The sequence below is a fragment of the Pristis pectinata genome, chromosome 23 (genome assembly GCF_009764475.1).
Source record: "Pristis pectinata isolate sPriPec2 chromosome 23, sPriPec2.1.pri, whole genome shotgun sequence".
Lineage (NCBI taxonomy): Eukaryota > Metazoa > Chordata > Chondrichthyes > Rhinopristiformes > Pristidae > Pristis > Pristis pectinata.
Genome location: NC_067427.1, coordinates 10,408,292 through 10,421,804, shown reverse-complemented (window position 1 = coordinate 10,421,804; position 13,513 = coordinate 10,408,292). Strand labels below are relative to the sequence as shown.

The window sequence follows — 13,513 nt, the reverse complement described above, 5'->3', positions numbered from 1 at the left end:
CATCTAAGCTATTAAAGACTAATAAATAATTTGGAAAAAATGTTGAATTGAATGGTTTTGTCTGGGTGGCAATGATCTGATACTGTGCTGTTCTACAAGACCAGCTTCTTAGAACTTTGCTTTAGGCTCATATTCCTATCCTTTACGACTTACCAACGTGTTCTGGTGCAATTCCCAATTCTTGTATTGCCATTGCTTGTTCCCGCGTTTTGGGGAAACCCACTAGCACCCAGCCCTGAGATAACAAAACATAAATACAAGGTCATCATTTATTGCTCATCACTAATTACACTTGCAAAGATGGTAATGAACTGCCTTCTTGAACTAATGCAGTCCATGTCGTGTATATATTCCAATACTTCAGTTATGCAGCAAATGCAAAAACAAAAGGCAGTAAACAAACCAAATTTATAAATTTGAGCATTCCTGGGCTGAGCAAACTAACCCTCCTGTACCCAGGAGGCATTGGCAAGAGAAAGCAAGGCCCTAGCAGCAAGTAGAACTCAGATAGTATATTACTGAGGCTTTATCCCAGAGCACCCTTTGAGAGGACATTGGCCAAGAGCAGAACCACACTGGCTATCAAAGCTGTCAATGCTTTGCAACAGTTTGAAATGTCGGTGACATTCAAAGGCATTTAAGAACTATTAAGATTGCTTTAAATAGTTTAAAAAAAACTATTTTAAAAATAGTAAAATTAATTAAAAACACAAAGCTCGGAGAGATAATTTTAAGATATTAAATTACAGTAATATACAGGGCCAGAATTTCATTCAAATCCAGAATTGCCAATTTTATGCCATGCCTGGCTGGTGTCAGATACGAGACATGGAGTCCACACATAATCAGTGACGGAGCAGAATGACAGAATGCTACTCCTGTTAACTGCTTTGGGGCATTTCGTGTGTTAGGGTTGCCATATAAAAGCAAGTCATCGTTGTCAGTTCACATAATTAATCATATGCCAAGCTCATGCATTGGACAACTGTACTTAATTTAGCAAGCACTGGTAAAAGCTTCAAAAAGCAAGAACAAAGAGACCACTACAGCCACTTACAGGTGGATTGGATTAACATATTAACATTCTCAGGTGAAATTAGGCAAAAGTTTTTCAAGTTTCAGGATATTTTTACAATCAAACTCCACTTTGTAAGATATTTTATGTCTTCATTGCTTTTGCATCTTTGCTTGCAGATTTTGCCACTAAAGATTCAGATGCAAATAAAACATAAATTCATCATAATGAATCAGTCTAATATGTAAATCGTTTATATTACATAACGCAGAGCAAAGAAAATCCAACTAAAGTTTGATGAATAGGAAAAAGCAAAGGATTAAAGAGTCAAGGCAGCAGTAAAACAATCAGCATAATGCTCAGGCTCGTTAGTTACAAATGAGAGCACCTTACTAATGGAACACTTACTCTTAGGACTACATACTATAACAGAGCTGAAAATAGTCATTTCCCACATGCCCTTGTTAAAGTAAATGTAAATGTATTATCAGACTGCATTCTTTCAAAATCCACATTTATAGGACTAAATATTATCTCTAGAGCACTCTTTATTAAAATTCCAATGTTCTGAACGCCAGAGCCATGACAGACAAAGATCACATTGCTTTTTCACAATACCAAAGAAACCTGCTGAACAAGTGACAGAAAAATAAGGATATAAAAGAACCTATTAATGTAAGTTCCAATTAGCCCATATAGTTCATTACAAAAGCAAGCTGTGTATCATTAGTGTGCTTAACATACAAAATTAAATTTATTCAAGTGCTGCTTCATCTAGTAATGCTCAAGACTCCTTCCTTAGAATAAATGATTTTCAAAAGGTAGAAACTTGGAAGAAACATATTTATTTATGAGCAGTATCATGTGGCTAATTTAATCCATATGTAATAATGGAGGGGCTGCTTCTACATGGAACTATTCAATTCAACAAATGCAGTATAGTATCCCCAATGCACAAGTTGCACCAGTATATAAAGCAGCTCCTCTTTTGGAGATTTCCGTTTTCAGCAAACACATTTCTTGGGTTTAAGGCACATTTAGCTTTCCCCTTACAGGTTTCAGGTCAATAATGAAATTAAAATCAATTCAAGATTGGAACTCCATGTATTCCATTAAAAATGTGCTGTGTTAATATTTACAGTTTGGTTGCTTCATGTAAAATTTAGCAAAATTCAAATGTATACAGTGAAAAGTAAATTGAATTCTATTATGCCTCTTTTTATTAGAAAAACATATTAGTGTACAAGTCACACCAACTACCCACCACCCCCCAATCCTTTCCAAAAATACTCAGATTATATAACAGTCTTTACGGCAATTCATTTCATAATGTCTGGGCTATAAACAGAATCTTCTAGCTATTTTTTTATAACATAGAGCAGAACAGCAGAAGAACAGGCCCTTCGACCCACGATGTCTGTGCTAACTATGATGCCAATTCAAACTGATCCCATCTGCCTGTACATGTTCTGTGTCCTTTCATTCCTTGCCTGTTCATGTGCCTGTCTAAATGCCTCTTAAACATTGTTACTGTATCTGTTTCCACCACTTACCCTGGTAGCACGTTCCAAGCACCTACTCTCTATTTTATAAAAAATTGCCTCGTAATCTTCTTTAAACTTTCCCCCTCTCACCTTAAAGGTATGCCATCTAGTAACTGACATTTCCGCCCCAGGTAAAAGACTCTGACTATCTGTCTGAGGTTGCCCCTCAGCCTCCGGTGCTCCAGAGAAAACAATCCAAGTTTGTCTGGTCTCTCCTTATAGTTAATACTCTTTAATCCTGCAACATCCTGAAGGTCCTCTTCTACATGCTCTCCAAAGCCTCTACATCCTTACTGTAACGTGGCAACTTGAAGTGCACACAATACTCCAAATGTGGCCTAATCAAAGTTTTATACAACAGGGACATGACCTCCTGACTTTTATACTCAACACTCTGGCCAATGAAGGCAAGTAAGCCGGACGACTTCTTTACCACTGTGTCTACTTATGTTGTCATTTTCAGGGAGCTGTCACACCCCAAGATCCCTCTGTACATCAATGCTCCTAGAAGTCCTGCCTTTTACTGTACACTTTCCTATTGTATCTGACCTCCCAAAGTGCAACACCTCACGCTTGTCAGGATTAAACTCCATCTACCATTTTTTTGCCCACATTTCCAGCTGGTCTATATCCTGCTGAATCCTTTGACAACCTTCCTCATTCACCACAAATCCACTAAATCTTCAAACTTACTAATCAGTCTACCTACATTTTCATCCAAATTATTTATATAACAGAGGGCCCAGGACTAATCCTTGCAGAACACCACTGGTCACAACCTCCAGTCAGAAATAACACCCCAACACCACTACTCTCTGTCTTCTATGACCAAACCAATATTGAATACAATCTACCAAGTCTCCGTGGATTCCATGTGCCTTAATCTTCTGGATCAGCCTACCATGAGGGACCTTGTCAAAAGCTTTACTAAAGTCCACGTATACAACATCCACTACTCTGCCCTCACCAATCATCCTTGTTACCTCCTTAAAAAACTCAATCAAGTTTGTAAGGCATGACCTCCCTGCACAAAGCCATGGTGACTTTTGGAATAAGTCTATGCTTTTTCAGGTGCAAGTAGATCCTATCTTTCAGAACCTTCTCCAATAATTTAAATGGGACTTAAGGCTCACCGGCCTATAATTCCCTGATTTGTTTTTATTGCCCTTCTTAAACAAAGGAACAACATTGGCTATTCTCTGAGACCTCGCCTGTGACTAAACAGGATACAAAGATCTCTATCAAGGCCCCAGCAATCTCCTCTCTTGCCTCTCTCAATAACCTGGGACAGATCCCATCAAGCCCTGGGGACTTGTCCACCTTAATATTCTTCAAGAGCCCCAACACCTCCTCCTTCTTGATATCAACATGCCGCAGAATATCAACATACCCTTTCCTGATCTCACTATCCTTCATGTCTGTCTCCTTGGTGAATACCAATGCAAAGTACTCATTTACTGCAATGCCCATTTCTTCTGGCTCCAGGCATAAATTCCCCCCTTTGTGCTTGAGTGATCCTCCCTTCTCTGTAGTTACCCTCTTGTTTTTAATATATGTAAAAAAAAAATGCCTTGGGATTCTCTTTAATACTACTCGCCAAAGACATTTCATGGCCCCTTTTATTTCCCTGTTTAAGTTCTCTCCTGCTTTGTTTATATTCTTCAAAGACTCTGATTTCAGCTTTCTAAACCTTACATTTGCTTCCTTTTACTTTTTGACTAACTTTGCAACATCCTTTGTCATTCAAGGTTCCCTATCCTTGCCATCCTCGTCTTTCTTCGTCACAGGAACAGGTTAGTCCTGAATTCTGACGAGCTGGCCTTTAAAAGACTCCCACACGTCAGCTATAGACATACCCAATAAAGCCGCTTCCAATCTACTCTCTTCAGCTCCTGCCTAATATTGTTGTAATTAGCCTTCCCCCAATTAGACAATAAGACCATAACATATAGGAGCACAATTACGCCATTCAGCCCATCAAGTCTGCTCCACCATTCAATCATAGCTGATATTTTTTCCATCTCCGTTTTTCTGCCTTCTCCCCGTAACCCCTTAAACCCTATTTTACGATTTCCAGTCTTATACATATCCATAACTATCTGAAATCTTACAGAGTTATGATCACCGTTCCCAAAATGCTCTCCCACTGAAACATGGACCACCTGGCCAGGCTCATTTCACAATACAAGTTATAGAATGGTTCATTCGGTTCTTGAAGCAACCAGCAAAACCCTAATCACTACAGTTTAGCAACACTATGACCACTTTGCACTAAAATGGACTTTGTTTTTTCTGATTGTGTTCCTTCTTCTAAAAATTGTGCATAAGTTATGTCTAATTTATGTTTTTCTTGTAAATGCTGCTTAGGTGATGCTATGTGCCTGTGATGCTGCTGCAAGTAAGTTTTTCATTGCACCTGTACATACATGTACTTGTGCATATGACAATAAACTTGACTTTGACTTCAGGTACATGAATCATTGGGCTCTCTTCCAGGGCAGGTGGGACCTGTACAGAAGGAAATGGAGGTGCACCAATATTCTTGCTGGGAGGCTTCCTACAGTGACTTGGGAGGGTTTTATCTAGCTTGACAGGGGTGCAGAACCAGAACAGTAGGTCAGCAAGTGGAAGGATTGAGGGGAAGGTAGAAGTTTGGTCAAGTAAAGCTGGTTAATAAACATGATGGGGCTGATGGGCTGAAGTGTATTATGGCCACTTCTCTGGTTGGACTATCTATATGCCATTTCAAGAAACCCTCCAGGATGCACCTAACAAATTCTGTCCTCCACCCCCACCCTGAAGCATTCTGGCACTCCCAGTCAATATTGGGGCAATTAAAGTCACCCACTACAACAACCCCGTTGCTTTTACATCTTTCCATAATCTGCTTACAAATCTGTTCCTCTGTCTGGCTATTGGGAAGCCTATAAGTTAACTCCATCATAGCGATTGGTCATTTCTTATTCTAGAGCTCTACCCATATTGGCTCACTGGATTTTTCGAAGTGCCACTGTGACATTCAGTAGTGCAACTGCCCCAACTCTTTTACACTCCCCTCTATCACATCTGAAACATTGAGCTGCCAGTCCTGCCCTTCTCTCAACCAAGTCTCTGTAATGCCTACAACATGTAGTTCCATGTACTAATCCAGGCCCCAGGTTTACTGGCCTTACCTGCAATACTCCTTGCATTGAAATAAATACACTTCAGCCCATCAGCCCCATCATGTTTATTAACCAGGCCCTGCCTGTCCTTCCTTTCAGCTTTACTTGACAAAACTTCTACCTTCCCCTCAATGACCTACTGCTCTGGTTCCACACCCCTGTCAAGCTAGATAAAATCCTCCCAAATCACTGTAGGAAACTCTTGCTGGATGTTGGTGCCCTTCCAGTTCCTTCCGTACAGGTCCCACCTGCCCTGGAAGAGAGCCCAATGATTCAGGTACCTGCAGCCTTCCCTCCTGCACCAGCTCCTTAGCCACACATTTAACTACTATCTTCTTATTTTTGGTTTGCTAGCATATTCTCTGAAATGTTTAATTTTATGTATAATGTCTAAAGTTATATTTCAATAAGATTGTATTTATAAAAACAAACTTTTCTGGAGGAATTTTAACATTCTTTTGGAAAATGTTCCTGCTTTAATAAAATAGATGAATCTTTAAAGCTAACTAAAAATTGCACAATTGAGCAAATGTACTGTGCTCAATCCTCCAGATGAGGATTCCAATAGCAGATGCATGCAGGTGGGGTGCAGAAAAACAATTTGATGGAGCTGAAAGGAGAGGATGCATAAGAGATAGAAGCAGGGGCAGGCTAAATGTCTTATTTATTGTGAATATCAACAAACTGCAGCTGCTGGAAATCTGAAGTAAAACAGAAAAAGTTGGAAACACTTAGCAGGTCAGGTATCATCTGTGGAAGGATAATAGAGTTAACATTGCAGTTCAAAGACCCTTCATAAGAACTGTGGAAGTAATTACAGTTTTGCAGAAAACACCTTGTGTGTTCCAGGGGTCATGAAGTTTCTAGATGTCATCACTGTACACACATGCATTGGCTTAGCAATTACTGCCCATTTTCTTCTAGAAAACAGACACTACCTTGCAAGTAAGCATTGATGTGCCCTAAGAGTCTGTGAATATCTTAAGGGTTGCCCTCAAATGGAAATATTAGAAAACTACATAAAACTTACCTTAATAATTATTTACTGGTTTACAAAAGAAGCAAAAGAGCGTTTAAAAATATCTACTCTTATTACTTGCTTATATCATATGGTTAACCATTCAAAAGTTTTGTTTTCCTTTCAGCTCCTTTGCACTTTCATTCTTTCTCCCCTTTGACAAATGTATTTTGAATACTCGAAAAGCAAAAAACCGCAGAGGTTGGAAATCTGTAATAAAAAGAGAAATGCTGGAGATACTCATTAGTTAAGGCCACATCTGTGGAAAGAGAAGCAGATGATTTATCAAAGTGAGAAAACAAGTGTGTTTTAAGTTACTGAGCTGGGAGAGGTGGGAAGAATAAATGGAGCACTCTATCCGTCTGTCTCTCTGTTCTCCCTCTATTTAAAGCACCAACACAGGCATTGGGCATGCTCTGTGGGTCAGAGAGTGATGTAGGTAGTTGTGCACATGATGAAGCAACAGCATGAGTGAACATAGCAAGGTTCTGGTAGAAGGAAGACCAAAGGAAAGTTCTGCTGAGCAGCACAAAGATAAGGAGTTCAGGGGCAAAGTCTCTGAAAGAAAAAACATTGTATGGCTCTCACAAGCAGTTAGCATAGCACTATGGGTAAATGTAAGGGAGTGGAGGGGGTCCACTTTTAGCACAATGTCATTTTATATGGCATTATCATTCTACAGTCTACTGTGGAGAGTATGGTGATCTCCAGAGGTATTGTGGCCATGCTCTTAAAAAGGGATTGACAGTCATTCAAAGACGAGAATGAAGACAATTACTGTGCAGGAAACTAGAGTCATGGAGAGATAAGCACAGAAGCAGACCCTTCAGCCCAACCTGTCCATGCCAACCAAAGTGCCTTCCTGAGCCTGCATTTGGCCCATATCGCTCTAAACCTTTTGTATCCACAAACCTGTCCAAATGTCTTTTAAATGGTGTAATTGTACGCGCCCCCACCACCTTCTTTGGCAGCTCGTTCCACATACCCACCACCCTCTGTGTGAAAAAGTTGCCACTCAGGTGCCTTTTAAACCTTTCCCCTCTCACCTTAAACCTAGTTTTAGACTCCCCTATCCTGGGAAAAAGACTGTTATCATCCACCTTATCATGCCCCTCATTGTTTTGTAAACCTCTGTACCCTTCAGTATCCTTCACTCTGGGAAAACAGTCCCAGCCTCTCCTCATAATTCAAGCCTTCCAGCTTAGGCAATATGCTTATGAATCTTTTCTGCACCTTCTCTAACTTAATCACATCCTTGCTACAGTATGGTGACCAGAACTACACACGATATTCCAGGTGAAGTCTCACCAATATTACTCTTACACTCAATGTCCCTTCCGATGAGTCCCGTCCGATGAAAATCAGAGGATGCCATACGCCTTCTTCACCACTTTATCCTCCTGTGTCGCCATTTTCAGGTAACTATTTACTTGTATCTCTAGGCCTCTTTGTTCTACAACACTCCCCAGGACTGTCATTTACTGTGTAAGTCCTGCCGTGGTTTAACTTCCTGAAATGCATCACTTTGCACTTGTCTGAGTTAAATTCCATCTTCCATTCTTTTGCCCACTTTGCCAGTTGATCTAGATCCTGCTGCAACCTTAGACAACCTTCGTCACTGTCCACCACATCACCAATTTTCATGCCATCTATATTCTCATCTAAGTCATTAACGTATATGACAAACAGCAAGGATCCAGAAACAATCCCTGCAGCACACCACTGGTCACAGGCATCCAATCTGAAAAACAGCCCTCCACTACTACCTAACTCTTTCCATCAAGCCAATTTTATATCCAACTGGCCAGCTCATCCTGGATCCCACGTGATCTCACCTTCCAGACCAGTCTACAAAGTGGACTTTGTCAAAAGCCTTGCTAAAGTTCACATAGGCAACATCTACTGCCCTGCCCTTGTCAATCCTCTTGGTCACCTCCAAAAAATTCAATTAAATTTGTGAGAATTAAATTTGCATTTTGCTTTTCAGTATGATTAGGAGTCAAAATATTATTGATAAAAGTAATATGTGGCCCGGGTGCCTTGTTTATATATTCATAATCCTACTTCTATGAATGGCCAATAATAGAGTGGTAGTCCTTCCTAACTGAAACACTGCTGGCTTATAATGCAGCCATGATATCAATCATTTGACAGTCAATGATGGTCTGGACACAAAGAAAAGCTTAAATTATTTAGCTCTCTCTTGCTGACTGATGGGGTCAGTAAGGAAGGGGTCACTGGTGATGTACTTAGTTGTAGACTGCAAACTGGAATTTAATGAAGATATTCCCAAGAATGGTATATGCAAGTGGCAAATAGGTCAAGGACCGTGGTGACTTTGACAGCCACTGTGAAGAGAGGCACCCATGTCCAGCAGGCAGCAGGTATTGTTGCAAGGGGCGGAACAAGTCTGTCACAGCTTGGTTAGAGCAAGATTGCCTTTTGGTACACCATTCTTAGAAGCTGACTCAGCCTGTATAGCCTATATGCTGAGCATTCCTACTTCAATACAATTGTAATAGGTTGAGCTACTGCTCATGCTCGCTAATGAAGATGCTGCTGCTCCCTCCTCCTCCACCAACTTTTCCTCTATAAATTAAACTGCTAATAAAAGTGCCTGTGATCAGCAAATAGAGTTTAGCATGGTTAGGCAAGGCAAAGAACTTGAGAAAAAAGCAATCCAGAAGCTGGAATTTCTCATCACATTCTAACCAGCAAAATGCCATGAGATCCTGTGGCCCAATTACATAAGTGAATGTCTCTTTAAGTACTACCTCTTTGCTAGGGTTGGATATTGATCAGGACTCAATGTGATTTTGTGCTAAAGTAGTATTTGAGTCTTGCTTTCGCTCAATTTACATGCATTCGTTAAGTTCAACCTTGGACAACTAAAAATAAAAATAACACTTAAAATGGCGAACAGCACTCTGCAACAATTTTAACCATACACATCATTCTCATTGGCTGCACAGGGTTAAAAATATATCCAATGTGTCAAATCAAATGTTTCTGTTTTTATCCACGTTAAAGTCATTTCATCTACTAGTACAATGTTTTATCTATTTCATTGTTATCAGATATCTCTACCATGTGTTACAGATAAAGCAAGGAGAAAAGAATCTTTACACACGAGGTTTATAGTGGTGCCATGATTGTCAACATGTACATGATTATAAACTGAACAATGTATCACAGATGATCACCAGCTTGTTTAGCCAAGGTTAATTGACATTCTGATCATTCTCTCCTTACCTCCAGCGAGTTGGTTCTTTTTATCAGACATCAAAAGCCTGTGTACTCTGAGCTCCTTAAGCACGGCACTGATCTATGGACAGAACATCTGCATGCGTACAGGAACTGAGGAGGGACAGGCAACTGAGCAGATGTCACAGGGAAAAGAGCTACCCTGGGAGTCAAATGGACGAGCATTAAACACACAGACTTGACCTAGCTCAACATTAGACAATGGTGTACTAAAATTCATCCTTGCTGGATTTCACAATTGACTGCACAAACACAAATTTAGTTATCGGGGTTAATTGCATACTAGGCACTAAAAGCAAACCAGACGAAGTATATTAAAAAAGAAATATAATTACAAGCAATTTGCATATGGTCAATGCTCATGGCCTGCTTTGTTGGTAGAAGCTGTGAATATACCAGTTTTATTTGGGGCATAATCCATACATCAGAAATAAAACAAAAAAAGACACTTGGATATACATCTGCCAACACAACAAATTGCTGGATAACCATAATTACGAGGTATGACATTAAAACAATAACAAAAAATATATAAAATAATGATAAGAATTATTTAATTCATTCAGGAACGAACCTAAGGGTATTAAAGCCCTAATTTTCACGTCACAGAGTGAAATGAATTTTTGCTCCAATTCCCATTCTACCCTTTTTCCAATTGAAAATACCAAATGGAGGGAAAGAAAGCTCAGAAATTAGAGTTAAATTGATAGTGCCAAGACATTAAGCATTGTCTATGAGCAAAGTCCAGAAAGAACAAATAAATAATTACCAACCTAACATGAAAAGCAATGTCAAAATATAATTTTTTTTAAGAATATTATCGCTTAATATTATGTTCTGAAAATGGGGATATAATTCTGGAAAATAATTATTGGTTGCAAACACACACGTAAATTACTCTAGTTGAAAAAACTTTCTGAATGCTTTTCCAACACATTAAGCAATTTTTACAAGAAACTTCAGCTGAGTTGGAATAGCAATAACATTATTCATAAGCTTCCACATGCCCCTTAAGGTTAAATTCTTCAAAACAGAGGGAAGTTCAGAAAACACAATAAAAGTGATGGTTTTCTACAGCAACAAACCTTGCAGTTGAATAGCAATTATATTCAACATTGTTAAACCCAAGGTGCTTCAAAGAAACATTATTTGCCATTTTGTGAAGTAAATATTAGGACAATGAAAAAAGGTCAATCAAAGATTTGTTTTAAGGAGCACCTTGAAGGAGTAGCAACAATTTAGGGACAGAATTCGAGTTTTTTGGGTTGAAACAGTTGAAGGTGTAGCTGCTAAGGGAGGAAATTGGGAATGCACGAGAGGCAACAATTGATGGGATACAGAGTCGTCCTTAGAGGTGGGGATGATTGCAGAGATGGGTGCCAGTGAAGTTGTGGAGTTCGGTGGTGACACTGGACTAGGAAGTCAATGGGTACCAGGGGAATAAGACAGTGCGAAACATTCAGTGGAGTTTGGATGAGTTAAATTGAAAGTGTCAAGTGTTATTTTTCTTGGAAAAATTTTTTTTTTAGGTGGGAGGTGTTATGGACTCAGTGAAAGTCCCTTTAAGATAGAGAGTGTGTGTGTATGTGTGTGTGGGGCGTGCTTACGTCAATAGAAGATAAAGGACGTAATGACGTTGTTGAAGAAGTTAGAAGAAGAAGAAAGAGAGAGAGAGAAGGGAGAGAGACACCAGCCTGCTTGTTTTTCTCTATCGATGGATGAGAAACAATAACAGTGTTTACCACTGAAATCCATGTATGGAAGTTGGAAGTAATCCGGTGGAGTTCACTTTGTTGCTGACCTGTAGAAGGAAACAGGTATTTGTGTGTGGACGACCACGGTTCGGATGCTTTTCGGGGTGAGGAAGTCACTACCGAGTAAACACTGAAGTGTCGTTTGGGTTCCATCGTGGAACATTTGGATTTCGTATGTACTCTCTCTATGTTTTTCTACATCTACATCTTATCTTCAGACAACGGTGGTTGTTGAAGAAGCCCTTGCTCATGTTTCACCTTATGGCTTGCGGAACTGAACTTTAAGAACCATTCCGGAACTGGGAGTTTTGGACTTTGTCACACACACACACACGAAGAGTTTAGCTTTGGGGTTAACGTTCGAGGTTTAACATTCTTGAATTCTAACATACTAACATTTTTTTTTACTTTTATTTTACGTATTATCATAAGTAGTGATTAATAAAATAGTTTTTAACACTGAATCATGCTCAGTGTGTTTCTTTTGTTGCTGGTTTGTGACACAAGGGCTGGAGTTTAGCCAGGATAGCACTAGAACAGCAAAGTCTGGAAGTAATAAAGTATGGATGAGGGTTTCAGCAGCAAGAGGGCTGAAGGAGGGGAAGGGGAAGGGGTAGGGACGGGTGATATGAAGGAAGGTCTGCTTTAATCCAGTAAACTCCATTTTAATCAACAGAGATGAATTTTGGAAATCTAGCTGCTGCTATATGGTGTATTTAGTTCTGGGAACCAAAGATAAATTTCTACCTCCAATCTATTTAAAACCTTGAGGATGAAATTTAGGGAAAAAAAAATATTTTTCAGCACCACAAAGCAAGCTGAAAGACTGGTAAGGTTTCAAAACCCTGTGGGACAAAATAAATAGTTTGTAAAGGCAACAAAATATTGACATAGCTAAATAACGTGTCTGCTGCAGGTGTACCTAGGGAAAGCAAGCCCACATAATTCCTTTGAAATCAGGAATTAATTTGAATAAGCTTCTGTTTTGCTTCCATTAAACACAAGTACATAGTTACTTTACACCATTTTCAAAATGAACTACTGTAAGGCAGTCTCCTGCAGTTTCTCATTTGAGGCAAGGACTGCTTTACATAGTTTGTAATAGTTTGGAGGAAAATAATGTCTCAACAGAAATTTTTGCATAAATAGGCAAATTAAGTTTCCAGATTCTACTGGAAAAGTAAAACTTCTGCTCATTTTTCTTCAGCAGCCTCCACCAGATGGGGGTTGCTGAAGAAAAGTCAATCTATATTTAAAATGTACTTTGCAGAAGTGGCTACTCCTGACATCAGATCTACCCCATGGATTTGTGGATTTTCCTCCTTCTTGTTTTCTCTCATTGTGTAGGTCAGCTCCACAATAGAGCCAGCTCAATTTTCCAGTGTCCAAAGTAGTAGCTCAGCTGCATTATAAAAATAAGGCAAGAAGTACAATTTCCAGTAGGCACTGGGCCTTCATCAGGCTACATGCATTGCCTGCTGCCCATTTTACCACAATTTACAGCTCCATCCCAACTTCTTAACAATTAAACACCAGTTGGCATTTTATTCAATTAATCACTGTCATTTCAATCATCACCAAATTTTAAAAGCAATGCTCGTATTGAAGTAACAAAGAAAGACCTTCTTTCTCTTAGTGGCTTTCGTGACCTCAGGACTTCCCTAAAGTGCGTTACAGACAATGAAGAACTTTCTGATATGTTAAGACCCTGGAGAATGTTGTAGAAAAGAGAGACCACAGGGTACAAGTACATA

At 39.4% G+C, this 13,513-nt stretch overlaps 1 protein-coding gene across 3 annotated transcripts in view; it reads right to left on the bottom strand.

Annotated features, from left to right (window-relative positions):
* ak8 (adenylate kinase 8) overlaps positions 1–13,513 on the bottom strand; it is a 112,740-nt gene that overhangs the window by 71,023 nt on the left and 28,204 nt on the right. For 2 of the 3 annotated variants that reach the window (XM_052037060.1, XM_052037061.1), the window contains exon 6: positions 154–235. The exons of the other annotated variant lie outside the window; for it this stretch is intronic. In XM_052037060.1, the coding sequence (XP_051893020.1) occupies positions 154–235 (82 nt within the window). The remainder of the gene's footprint in view (positions 1–153; positions 236–13,513) is intronic. 3 annotated transcript variants of the gene reach the window in all.